Source organism: Pungitius pungitius, chromosome 11, assembly GCF_949316345.1.
Source record: "Pungitius pungitius chromosome 11, fPunPun2.1, whole genome shotgun sequence".
NCBI classification, from domain to species: Eukaryota; Metazoa; Chordata; class Actinopteri; order Perciformes; family Gasterosteidae; genus Pungitius; species Pungitius pungitius.
This window is the reverse complement of record NC_084910.1, coordinates 17425605-17439318: the sequence shown is the minus strand read 5'-3', so window position 1 is coordinate 17439318 and position 13714 is coordinate 17425605. Positions and strand designations below refer to the sequence as shown.

At 46.2% G+C, this 13714-nt stretch overlaps 1 protein-coding gene across 1 annotated transcript in view; it reads right to left on the bottom strand.

Moving 5' to 3' along the window:
• Positions 1 to 22: 22 nt before the first annotated feature.
• pear1 (platelet endothelial aggregation receptor 1) overlaps positions 23 to 13714 on the bottom strand; it is a 34487-nt gene continuing 20795 nt past the window's right edge. Inside the window, exons 6-23 of the mRNA XM_037454552.2 lie at positions 12340 to 12586; positions 10958 to 11060; positions 10545 to 10681; positions 9943 to 10155; positions 9201 to 9375; positions 8928 to 9048; positions 8629 to 8792; positions 7002 to 7104; positions 6338 to 6490; positions 6119 to 6250; positions 5891 to 6022; positions 5202 to 5324; positions 3666 to 3881; positions 3231 to 3340; positions 2946 to 3072; positions 2446 to 2508; positions 2111 to 2308; positions 23 to 1269 (exon numbers count right to left, since the gene is read on the bottom strand). Coding sequence (XP_037310449.1) covers positions 1130 to 1269; positions 2111 to 2308; positions 2446 to 2508; positions 2946 to 3072; positions 3231 to 3340; positions 3666 to 3881; positions 5202 to 5324; positions 5891 to 6022; positions 6119 to 6250; positions 6338 to 6490; positions 7002 to 7104; positions 8629 to 8792; positions 8928 to 9048; positions 9201 to 9375; positions 9943 to 10155; positions 10545 to 10681; positions 10958 to 11060; positions 12340 to 12586 — 2657 coding nt within the window. The 3' untranslated portion in view covers positions 23 to 1129. The remainder of the gene's footprint in view (positions 1270 to 2110; positions 2309 to 2445; positions 2509 to 2945; positions 3073 to 3230; positions 3341 to 3665; positions 3882 to 5201; positions 5325 to 5890; positions 6023 to 6118; positions 6251 to 6337; positions 6491 to 7001; positions 7105 to 8628; positions 8793 to 8927; positions 9049 to 9200; positions 9376 to 9942; positions 10156 to 10544; positions 10682 to 10957; positions 11061 to 12339; positions 12587 to 13714) is intronic.

The window sequence follows — 13714 nt, the reverse complement described above, 5'->3', positions numbered from 1 at the left end:
GTTTGTCATTGAAAACCAGATAAAAAGTGCAGCTGATTTTATTTACATTATACACACGTTACATTCAAAGATATGTTGTACATAAAAAAAATGCTGACTCTACACAAAGCTATTTAAAGCACAATGTACATGCTCTCTGGTACACAGCGTCTCATCTAATTGAAGGAATCACTTAATTTGATCAAACACAAAATGCTTTGACATTTCTATAATTGTTTAGAAGCTACACAAAACTGACCAAAATGGGGAAAAAAGGTTTAAAAGTAAATTTCTTTGTTGTGGGTGAACTGTCCCTTTAAAATACCACACAAGACTTAAACCGCTGTAAGTCACTGCTTTGACATTCGTAACGCTGCTCTGATGTGGCTTGTAATCCCACATCTGATGGTTCATGATTGTGTGTATTGGTGAGCAAATGTGTGCGACCTTTGGTCACCAGCCCCTTAAACGAAGGTTTTTTTTTTCCCCCCTTACTGTGAATAATATATTCATTTCTATATTTACAAAGGTTTCATATGAGCCACATTTGTTCTAACAAACAGACTGTGATATGCATCAAAATATTCCTCTTTGGCACGTTGGTGAAACAACCCGGTTTCTGACGCCTGAATATCACAAGCGTTTAATGTCTCCGATGGAGACTGGCAGGACTCTAGCTGAACAAAACAAACGCCTCTAAAAAGGTCTTAACCTTTTTTCAGTTTCAATGAACACAAAAGGAAATCCAGCTGTGATAAATTCATCTAAAGCTGCCTGATACAAACGGAAATAGAAAAATACCCACGTGTATAAAAAAAAAAAAAAACTTCAATTGCAGAATGTTCATCAGAGTAAAAACTCCCCAGTCGTTGCTTTTTAGTCTCAAGTCTCCCGGCTCGTTTTCCCCCATGAGATGTAGATGCAGTTGAAGGCCCCCTCCCTGCAGCCTGGATGACAAGTCTGTCACGGTGAGACCAGTACCCCTTAAAGCCCACAGAGAGGCAGTGTTGAGTTGACTTGGGGGAGGGGGGGGTTATATAGTAAACAGTTCCTCTGAAGGACAGACTCCTAGGCGGTGCTTTGTAAGGGGGGGGGCTAAAAGTTTGCACAGGCCTGAAATGGTCCGTGGGGGGGGTGTCGGCGGTGGCTGTCACTGGGGTGTTCTCCTGGGGGAGGGGGGCCGGCGGACAGGGGGCAGGTCGTAGTGTCCCGGGATGTGGCTGTTGACGGGGAGGTCGTAGTGGCTCTGGGGGTCCTCGTAGGGGGCGTGGCCGAGGGAGCTCTGACGCTCTGAGGGGGAGAAGAACAACGCTTTTAACCTCACAATCACAAAGACAAATAATAGACAAGACAACATGAGAATCCCTTACATTTCCAATGCAGGGAGTCTAACACTTATTAACGGAGGGGGGGAGAGATTTTTCTCTCCCACTTTTTCTCACTTCAAGCCGATATTTCCACGAAACTAAGGATCGGTTCCTCGGATGTGTCCCACCGTGATTTATGAGTCTGGCTCCTTGTTGACGCGTCCTCTCCCCTGATGGCCGTCGGCCCTGTGAACAGCTGTTCATTTATCAGGCTTCGTCCCTTCGGAGGACAGATCCCACGCCGACGTTTGACGAGGAGACTTAATGAGTTTTTCACATTAATTTGAAGTCTCTGCTCTCCGTGCTGGAGATTGATTGAGGACGGGAAAGATGACGCACTCTCTTAATTAGTGTTATGCTGATCAAAAGGATTTCCCTCATTGACCCGACAGGGTTTATGGAACAATTAGTCCATTGATTGATCGCACAACATTCCCTTCTCACAGCTTCAATATTGTGGGAATTTACAGTATTTTCAATCAAATGTAAACTATGAATTGTGTTAGTCTTTGATAGTATTACAATTAATCAAGAAAAATCATCAGTGGTGAATCTTAAAATAACTTGTACTCCCGTATCTCCTCTAAATTCATCCTCTTCATACTTTAAGATATTGAGTCTTTGTGTCCTTGGCTCACAGGAATGCACAATGTGCCTGGATTTCTTTTTGTTTTTTTTGTGATAATGACAAAGAAACAGATTTCACGCAAGTTAAGAACACAAAAAAAAAGGCATGAACGCGGCGCGTCGGTACGCGGGCTCACCTCGTCGTAACGTGGCGGCGGTGAAGGGCGGCGTGCTGACCACGGTGTACGCTCGCTCCCTGGGCACGGAGGACTTCATCTCCATGTAGCTGCACTCCGGGGGGCCGAAGGGCAAACCGGGCAGGTCTTTGATGGTGGCGTAAGGGTTCTCGCTGTTCAGAGAGCCGCTGCTCGCCGCCGCCGCCGCCTCCTTCAGCTCTGCCGCCGCACGGGAAGCAAAAAAGGAACATGTGACACAACCGAGGTCAGCCGCTCAATCTGTGCGGCGGTGCGCCTATGGTTTAATGTAGCATCCGCTTGCTGGTCTCCGGCTAGAGAGAAGGGCGAGGAAGTACCTTTGTTGTAGTATTTCCCGAGGCTGGCGCTGTAGCTGTAGCTCCGATCGATTCCAAAAGCTCCTGTAAGCAATAAAAGGCAAACCTGGCGTCTTATTTTTCATTCATGGCAAACTAATCAAAAGGCAGATAATCTGCTTCGGAGGCCGGCGAAATCAACAGCAGGTGGGCGCGATTCAACGAGCACCTTTTATGAAGCCCTCATCGTTTTTTTATGGTCTCGCATCAAATGTGCCGTGTGGACAAGAACGCTTTTCTGTCCAAAAAGGAGATGCTGGAGGACAAACGCAAGGAAACGTCTTGCATCGCCTCCATCAACACTGCTCCAGTCTGATAAAACAATATTTCTGATACATCTAAGCTGTCCGGAATGAGAATATCCTTTGGAGGGTAAAGTAAATTAGCGGCAGGTGTCACAGATCCTCTTTTGCGATCTCGTAAATGTCAATCCTCTCGTTTTGAGTACACTGCCGCGGGTCTGAATGCTAATCCTGACGGACCTGAGTCTTTGCGAGGCTCGTGGTGCTTCCAGTCCGCGGGCAGGGTGGCGTTGCTCTCGACCCCAAACAGGCCCCGCCTCTCCCTCTCCATGTTCTTCACACTGCAGAACAGCTGGTTATTGGTGTTCTGTAGGGCGGAGACGACGGTAAAACCATTGGAAATGTTTTTAGAGAAAGGCTGCGCACGTTGGGTTCAATTCATCCTTATTTCCGAAAACATCTGCTGTTGACTGGATGAATCACAGTGCCTGGAGTATTAGATCACAGAAGTGATGCAACATTCACCTTGATGGTGCGGTCGTGGTTGTTGGGGAGGTGGGGCAGTGGAGGCCTGTTGTGGCTCAGCGTGTGGTAGCTGGGGTTGGAGTAGTAGTGGTGGTAGCTGTGAGGGACATCTGCAGGCCAAAACAAACGCATGCAGTCACATCTGCTGCAATGAAACGACCTCAAGGTCGATAAAACGGAACACTTTCGCGTTTCACTTTATTGGACAAGCATATCGATGATGTAACGTGTAACAGCGGTCATCCATTTAAAATGGAATACCACCACTTTGTGAGCACTAACAATGATCATTAAATATTGTACCTTGAACCCATCTTGATCCTCTGACACATATGTAGATCAAATATCGTCACATGCAAACTACCTGTCCCGAAGTCGAGTTTTGAAATGTACCAAATCCGTTCAGGCCGAATCAAGTGTCATGTTGAGTTATACCTGGAACGGTGTACTCGGAGCTGACGGTGCGGCCGGCGGAGAAGGACACAGTCGGCGTGTTGCTCTGCTTGTCCTTCTGCCGGCGGCGGTACAGCAGCAGCAGAGCGAGCAGCAGGACCACCAAGAGGACGAGCACCACGATGCCGCCGATGGCTCCCCACGACTCCCTCTCGCCGGGGGGCAGGGGGACCATCACGCTCCCTGACTTCACAGAGTCTGTCAAACAGGAAGTAGAAGATATATATATATATATATATATACACACTCACCGGCCACTTTATTAGGTACCCCATGCTAGTAACGGGTTGGACCCCCTTTTGCCTTCAGAACTGCCTCAATTCTTCGTGGCATAGATTCAACAAGGTGCTGGAAGCATTCCTCAGGGAGTTTGGTCCATATTGACATGATGGCATCACACAGTTGCCGCAGATTTGTCGGCTGCACATCCATGATGCGAATCTCCCGTTCCACCACATCCCAAAGATGCTCTATTGGATTGAGATCTGGTGATTGTGGAGGCCATTTGAGTACAGCGAACTCATTGTCATGTTCAAGAAACCAGTCTGAGATGATTCCAGCTTTATGACATGGCGCATTATCCTGCTGAAAGTAGCCATCAGAAGTTGGGTACATTGTGGTCATAAAGGGATGGACATGGTCAGCAACAATACTCAGGTAGGCTGTGGCGTTGCAACGATGCTCAATTGGTACCAAGGGGCCCAAAGAGTGCCAAGAAAATATTCCCCACACCATGACACCACCACCACCAGCCTGAACCGTTGATACAAGGCAGGATGGATCCATGCTTTCATGTTGTAGACGCCAAATTCTGACCCTACCATCCGAATGTCGCAGCAGAAATCGAGACTCATCAGACCAGGCAACGTTTTTCCAATCTATTGTCCAATTTCGATGAGCTTGTGCAAATTGTAGCCTCAGTTTCCTGTTCTTAGCTGAAAGGAGTGGCACCCGGTGTGGTCTTCTGCTGCTGTAGCCCATCTGCCTCAAAGTTCGACGTACTGTGCGTTCAGAGATGCTCTTATGCCCACCTTGGTTGTAACGGGTGGTTATTTGAGTCACTGTTGCCCTTCTATCAGCTCGAACCAGTCTGGCCATTCTCCTCTGACCTCTGGCATCAACAAGGCATTTCCGCCCACAGAACTGCCGCTCACTGGATGTTTTTTCTTTTTCGGACCATTCTCTGTAAACCCTAGAGATGGTTGTGCGTGAAAATCCCAGTAGATTAGCAGTTTCTGAAATACTCAGACCAGCCCTTCTGGCACCAACAATCATGCCACGTTCAAAGTCACTCAAATCACCTTTCTTCCCCATACTGATGCTCGGTTTGAACTGCAGGAGATTGTCTTGACAATGTCTACATGCCTAAATGCACTGAGTTGCCGCCATGTGATTGGCTGCTTAGAAATTAAGTGTTAACGAGCAGTTGGACAGGTGTACCTAATAAAGTGGCCGGTGAGTGTATATGTATCCACTACTTCTCAAGGAGAAGATGACATCATGTTTTTTTATGCACACCTTGCTTACAGTCCTCTCCCTCACTTTCACACACACAGTCTCCGGTGTGTCGGTCACAGACGAGGTTGCTTGGACAGGAGCAGGTTTGAGTGCAGAATGGACCGAAATGTCCTGGACTGCAGGCTGGAAGACACAAGGTTCCCATTATGCACGATGTAACAAATATGTCATGATGGTTCAGACAATGAGGCCCCACGGCGAGAACAAGGCTGACAAAATGACAACCGGGTCGTCAGTATTTTGTTGTGTTTCATCTGATGGTTTAAATTCTACAGGGAATATATGAGTGTAGAACTAAAACAATTAGACGATTTGTTTATTAGAAAATCTACATAAAAGTACAACAACCCGAATAATCAAATTCTTTTTTTTTCATTTCTCAAAATGACCTCTATCCTTCGGGTGCCCTTCTCCGATGGGAGGGTTCTTCTTTTTCATGTAGGGTAATAAAACAAATGTCTTTGTGCGAGCGATTTTAAATATGTAAAACTGGACTTTGAGATTTAAAAATTCTTTAAAAAGCAAAAACCCTTAACCCTCTCAATATCTTGCTGTTACCCATAAAACCTGCATTCCAACAGCACCAAAGGTCTCCCTCTCGGATCGTTGTGAATTACGCAGCAATCGGCCTCGTTCCTACGTCCTCCAGAAGGTGCACCTGTGTGCTCGCTGTGCGACGCCGTACTCACGTTTGGAGCAGTCAGTGGCGGTCCAGCCGGGCAGACATTCGCAGTGACCGTCCCGGTGGTCGCACGTGGAGTTGTTGGCGCAGTTGACGCACACTTGAGAGCACTGTTTGCCGTAGTAGCCCACCGGACAAACTGCAACAAAAAAAAAAGACAAGACGACGCCGTGTGAAGAATCATCCGTGCCGATTGGATGTGTGGAGGTGTGTTACTGATGATGTTAACGCCCACCTTGATCACAGTTGGGTCCAGTGTGTCCAGGGGGGCAATCGCACTCTCCTGTCACGTGGTGGCAGCGGTACGACTGGCCACAGGACGAGCACGACTCACCGCACTGGTCCCCGTACGTGCCCGCTCTGCATTCTGGGAAAGAAGCGCACACGGAGTGAGCCGAAGCGGAAGTCGGCCCTGGGACACTTCTGCTCTCTGCTGGCTGACAGCAGCACTCACTGTTCTGACAGGTGACCCCCCAGTAGCCATGGCGACACACGCACGCCCCGTTTTCCCTCAAGCACGTGTCGCTGTTGGGGCAATGCTTGAAACAGGTCTGGTTACAGTGGCGCCCCCACAGGCCCTCTGAACACGGCTCGCTGCAGCGGGGACCTGGAGGAAGAGAGTACAGGACTATTCAGTATTCATATTCAAGTCAAATGGTAGTACCACTATGCAGATATACTCAAGTATATCAAGTACTCCAAGTAACAGTCATGCATTCATCGTTATGTTCAATATTCAAAATGCATCCGGCTTGCCATCATCTATCATCGGTAAGTGTTTTTTGATGATTATACTCTTGCACGTGATTTGGGATAAAGAATCATTATTTGAGTTTTTTTATTGCAGTATTTCCACTTCTTAAGTAAAATATTTAAATATAGTTCCTCAAGCGCTGGATAGTTTTCAAATGAAATATATAGACTGTCATGCACTCCCCGTCTTTTAAAAAAGGAAAATGCACAGGTGCAGGAAAGTAGAAAGTCGCCATGTTAATTTCATGTCTTTTAGTCGGAGAGCAGATCAAAGACAGTCACAGCGGGCTAAAGCCTGGGACCCCATTAGCTCTGTCCTACCAAAGTCTAGCTGGCAGCGACACCGGCAGGACGTCATCACTTACCCCACCAGCCTGGCAGACAGCGGCACTCCCCGGTTGTTGCCTGGCAGCCGTCGGCGTGAACACAATCACACCTCTTCAGGCAGCTTGGCCCAAACGTGCCCATCTGCACATGTGAGCAAATGCCAACGGGCAAAGAACCGTCAGGGGAATCTCTTCCACGCTCGGCCAGCCCGGTCAGAGTCAGACTTAATACTACACTGGCAATGTGTGGTTGTATGGACACAGGCGGGAGTACGGCGGGGGGGTGGGGGGAGAGGGGGGGTGTAGTTGGCATGTAGGGGACAAGAGGGGCACGTGTCCAAATCGCAGATTAAAACATACTCAGGGGGAGGTAAGGGATAAAAAGCTGGACAGCGTTTCTGAAGACTACAATATTCCCCTTTTATCGTTTGCATCTTATCAAAGATACCTCATCTTCCCACTCAGCTTGAATAGAACAAACGTTCATCTTTCTTCATCTTCCTCTCTAATTATTATTTTACAAAGCACAATATGTTTTCATGCAATGTTGTGGCTTTAGTCCAAGAGCGTTTCTATTGCTTTGGGAGACAAACGGTTTCAGTGAAACATGGCACCCTACTACTGTGTACATTTATTGTTTTATAGTATGCATACACACTAGGTTTAGTTTTATGGGGCTGTCAATAGATTAAAACTATCTAATTAATCGCACATTTTGAAATGCATTAATCTCGATCAATAGCGATTAATGAATGTTGTTGTTCTTGTTGTTACAATGTTAAACTAAAGAGTAAATCTTGATGAGTAATCACTTTAGAAAACGTGTATTTTAGACTGTTTAATTGTTAATGTTATTTTAAACACAAAACTACACACATTTGATCATCTCGGAGGCAGAATTCCATCAGGTGGAACATGTTGAACTAGCAGCTCTTCCAGCTAGCTTAGCATAGCAGCTAGCTTAGCCTAGCAGCTAGCTTAGCATAGCAGTGCTTTAAGTGGTCCGTTTGCCACTCACCCCCCTTCTGTTCTCCACTGTATGTCGCGCCTCTGTTTGTTTTATTTCCGATGCAAAAAGCTCTCTCCATCTTGAGCTACCGCCTTGTTTTCTCCGACGTAACTGACTGCTGCTAACGGCCGTTTCCGCGGTCAACTTCCGGTATACTACGGGAAGTAAACCGGAAGTAAACAAAGGTACGTTAAATAACGTTAAAATATTTTGTTGCATTAATCTTGGCCACACTAATAGCATAGATTAATGCGTTTATGTTGACAGCCCTAATGTTTACATATATTTTCTACCTTTAAACAAGCATCGTTGGTGCAAAAATGTCTTTTTTTTAATGTCTTAGTATCAAGTTATATCTTGTTTTACCATTTGCAGTTTATCATTCTTTTGATCAAATCTCTTTCTGTAGCTTTTATTGATGTAATGTTAACCTATTGGTTGGCTGGAGGTTAAGTTTCATTAAAGGAATATCTACTTTGTGTCTGTGGTGAGCATAGCAAAGCTTCTTGAAACATGTCGTTTTGTATATGTATTTAAAGATGCTTTTGTTCCTTCAAAAACAATAAAAAAAATATTAGATTATCTGGTGCTCTCCTTTGTACCACTTCCCAAACAAATAGCAAAAGCTACACAGCCTTGTTATAATCAGACGTTTACCGGGCACGAGTGGTCGCAGCGCGCCCCCTGCCAGCCGGCTGTGCAGGCGCAGGATCCATCTGCAGGGTGACATTTTGCCCCGTTGGCGCAGTGGCAGGTGGTGTTGCATCCTGGGCCCCAGGTTCCCTCGGAGCAGGGGGTGGAACATTCCGGTCCGTGCCAGCCTGCAGACACACAAAGGACACACAGCCATGCTTTAATAGGATGTCATTTCACCGATCACCCCGATTCATTAGTCCGTCGGGAAGTCGAACGTTTCCTCTTTCACAGGGGCCCCGATTGTGTGATTATTCTTTTACCTTCTTTGCAGAAGCAAGTCCCATCAATGGGCGAGCAGTCAACAAAGTTTTCACAGGAGCACTCCAGGGAGCAGCTCTCGCCATAGGTGCCACTTTTACAAAGATTTTCACAGTGAACCCCCTGCAAAAATATAAAATATATTGACTTTAATGATGAACCTAGACTACAGGTGAGACAAATATACAATGAAATAGGTCACTACATCTGAGCACAGAAAGTGAAAAGAAAAATCCCTTAATCCTAAATAAACAATGCTGAACTTCACCACTCACCGTGTACCCGGGGGCACACCGGCATTCCCCCGTGGCGACGTCGCACACCCCTCCGTTCACGCACAGACACGGCTCCAGGCAGCCGGGGCCGTAGAAGCCGAGGGCGCAGGTCTCGTTGCAGAACAGCCCCGCCCACCCCGGCTGGCAGGTGCACTCTCCTTTCATCGGGTGGCAGCTGGACAACAAAAAACGAAAAGGAAAGTGTGATTAAATCAGCAGGAAAATGACAAAGGAACAGTGAGGAAGGGCCGGCGCTAGACTGCCAGATGCTACCGGTTGGATGAACACTGTTGGGGCTCAATGTAAATAGTATGCACTGGGTACCTGATGCCCACAAGAAGAAGAAAACACCTGTGTGACTCTAACAGGGTGTGTAGTGTGAAAACAGGTCGAAGCTTGGCGAATAAAGCTCGATTCAGTATGATGCCTGAGCAGCTGAAAGGTTCTTCCACTCTGAAGCAGACGCGCTATGCTTAATTTAAACTGCGTGTAGACGTATGCTTCTATTAGAAATGTTTATAAGAGTTCGGTCTTGATTTAACTTTTCCCACTTTCAAAGCAGCGCAAATGTTGTTTAGCCAATAAGAGCGGGCGTCTGAGGAGTGATGAGCTAACACAACCAGAACCTTTGAGTCTTTGGCTGCATGTGCTCACTGGGATGTGGCTCATCCATAATTGGATGCTTTCTGCCTCCAGGGGAGACATTCGCATTGCTTCAACCAACCCGAGGACATCCGCTCACCTGAGTGTCTGCTTCTCCTGGCAGAGACACTTGTGCTCGCAGTGCATGCCGTATTTGTCCGGCGCGCACATTCTGTCCCTGCAGTGTGGACCCGTGAAGCCCGGCTCGCACAGGCAGCCGCCGTGGATGTTGTAGCAGCGCGCGCCGTTGGCGCAGTCGCACACACCTTTACAGTCCTGACCATAAGTGCCTGCAGCACACTCATCGTTGCACCTGAGGGCAGCAACACAGAAGGTTGGATAAACACATGGAAGTACTGGAGTGGAGTACTAATCTAATTTTCCGTTTTGTTTCGTAAAAAACGGAAAATCTATTTGACAGAAAGTTGCAATGGTTTACAGTTTAATGACTACAAATTGTGCATTCAAGACAATATTTTAGTGCTAACAGAATGCTCGTATTAAGCAACACAGCTGGGCTGTGCTGCTTTAATGCCAAAGGACATCAAATATATGAGGATGACAAAATACCGAATTGAGATGTCAAGTCCGTAGACAGTTTTAGGTTTTTGTTCTTCTCTTAGAGCGGAGAAAGGAATGGTTGTGTTTGCTGATGTTGAATTTTAGGAACACGCACAAGAAAAAAAACACACAAACACACACCTGTTACCCGTGAACCCTTCAGTACACTGGCACTGTCCAGTTTCAGGGTCACATTTGCCTCCATTATGGCAGACACATTCCTGGGCACAGTTTTGTCCAAACCTTCCCTTTGGACATCGCACTGTGCAAACTGGACCCTGTGGTGCAACGGGGAAAAAAAACCACATTGAGGTGGAAAAAAAATGCCAAGTGAACCCAAATGCATCATTAAAAAAACTCGAACCAAATATGCAACTTTCACAGTTACTCAATATTACTGAATATTTGGTAAGGTGACTCCCTGATGAGATCACAATCTCTTCTCCTCGGCAAGTCTCCCAATGTTTTTTTTTTTTTTTTTACATTTGTTACAGTTTAAACTCAGGCGAACTGCTCAGATAACGAGTGGGTCGACCTTTGACCCGGAAACGTACCGTCCAGCCAGGAGGGCAATCGCAGATCCCTTTGCCTTTACAGATGCCTCCGTTCTGGCAGGGGCATCGCGGTTGACACTTCTGGGCACACAACTTCTCACAGCTGGGGGAGAGAGGACGGAGTTGATGCTTAACAACAGCTTAACAGGCCTCTTTAGTCAAAAACACATGTCCTCGTAGAGCATTCCTCAGGAAGAAAAATAACAAAATAAGCATTGGGAGTTCTTTATGAAAATAGTTTTTCAATCATCAGCCTACAGGTGTTAGATAGTTTTAGTATGGATAGGATTACCACTGTTTCTGAAATGTTCATCAGACAATGACACAATTCGACTCGTCATTTTACAAAATTACTCCTGTCAGATTTTGAGGTTCTTCTACTTGTTTTTATGTTACTTTACGCCTCTACTCCACCTCAGTTCAAAGGCAAATATAGTTATTTCCACTGGTCCAAATGAGATTGATTGACAGCTGCAACATTAAAGTGATGTTGACATTACTGTCAACAATTATAACATGTAAAATGTGTAATTTGGGGAAAATTAGTGGTTTTACTTTTTATACTTTACGTATAAATGTAATGCTGGTATATTTGTTCTTTTGCATTCATTTAAAAAAATATATTTGTATGCAGACTAAATTACCTTATTTGACTTCTGAGAGAGCCCTACTATTATACTGTAATAAAACAACTATTTTGCAACCGCATTAAGCAAATATCAGGTCAAATAAACTGGCAGCAATACTCTGATTACTGGAGGATTTGGCCTTTCAGCAGCTTTGTGGGAATCATCGAACGTTTGGAACGTGTCTCCAACCAATCAGGTTTTCTGGCTAAAACATTCAATATATATTATTTTTCTAATACGCCTCAGGGGTGAAATAGCATGGAAATACTTCAAATACACAATTCATCAAGGAGCTTTATCCAATTGTTGCCAAGCAGCCATTCTTATTGCGCAGTGGAAGAGTTTCCACCCGTACTCTGTTGGGAGGAGTTTTCATCGCTTACTCATCCTCAGAGACGACTAAAAACGGGGCGTAACAAATGACTCATGGATGATAAAGCTCTGGAAACCAAAAACTTGGTGGGACCTGACGGATCCGTGACGGAGAGAGACCTCTGGAGGAACTTAGGTTCACTAAGTGCAACGTCGTGATGTGTAATTAAGTGAAGTATCAAGTGTCTGAATTAAATAATGAAATATACGTACTTTAAAAATGGCTCATTTAAAGTAGACGGTGTCGTTTCAACTCTTCACGATAAACATTAAAAATACCATTTCTCCTGTCTATGATATTAGCATTTAGGTCAAAGCATTCGAAATATCAAACATATCACAATTGCTAAAAGTGGATATTTTTTGTTTTTGTGCACTTACAAAGTCCCCGTGAATCCGTCCCGACACAAACACTCTCCGGTGGCCTTGTCACACGACCCCCCCGTCCCGCACTTGCACTCCTGCTTGCAGCCCGTCCCGAATCTGCCGTCCGGGCACGACTTCTCGCAGTGGCGTCCCGCGAAGCCCGGAGGACACTGACACGTCCCGCTGGCGGGGTCGCAGGCGGCGCCGTTCTCACACTTGCACTGCAGGCTGCAGGCCGGCCCCCAGTGGGCGTCATCGCAGGCTGAAACGAAGCGAACGGCGGTCCAGTGATCACCAACAAGGGCTTCTTTGAAAAGTAAAACTGTGACCGGAGAGGTTCGGTTTGGTTTGTTTTGCTCAATCTCACTAAGTTTGGTGTGTTTCGCGATACCTTTTACATTCATCGATCGCACCTGGGTGGAAATGAATTATTCCCATCGGGCCTCACCTCACTTTCAAAAACGTTTCCACCACTGCTCCAACTCGGCAGGTTCTCACTTTAATTGCCCACATTTTCCTACCACTCAAACCAGTCGACTTCCAGTAAGTCACATTCTTCTCTAAACACTGTCAAACATTCTCTGCAACGCTGGATAGGAAATAACCCAAAGCAAAATAAGGTTACCGGTGATTATTGTAACTTGCATATGATGCACGTGCGATCATTTAGTGTCAGTTTTGTTTTCCCTCATTTTTGTTTTCCTCCCCAGCGCCTCGGTGTGTAACATATGATGTCATGAAAAGCAAACACACAGAAAACAAATCCGATCACACTCAACAACTACAGATGAAAACCAGAGCAGGGACCAGAGAGAAGGGCTTCTCGGGAAGGAATTAAGGTTGTGACCATTGCAGACATTACTGTCGATCTCCCTCCTGCCTTCACATCCAAACCTCCCCCTTTGGCCCTTTGGAGTCTCATGTTTCCAGCAAATAATTATGAATTGCCAGGGAGATTTGCATGCATGGACGAGTTATGAACGGTTCATTTTACAGAAGCTTCAGGGTTGGGGAGGGGGAGGGGGGGGGGTCAGAGGGCAGCCAGAGACTCCCACGGTTTGGGTTTCATCTCACGACGAACGGATCTCAGTCCTCAGGCCCCGATCGGCGGAGTGTCCATTCTTCACAGGCATTTGACATCGAAGGATAAGATGTGATATCCGATCACGTTGACGTGACGACAATAACAATTCAGACAATTTCATGCCGACCGCTGTCAATCATCTTTTATCCGAGCGGCAGACATTGGGCAAACATTGCTGCACGCATCGCCCCCCGCTGGAGCACCAGCGTTGCTTTGACAACAGCGACACAGAGGGGCGAGCGAGGCCAAATTTGGCCCGGAGCTGCTGCAGACCGTGTCGTGTTTATTGCTTCTTTTTGTTTAAAT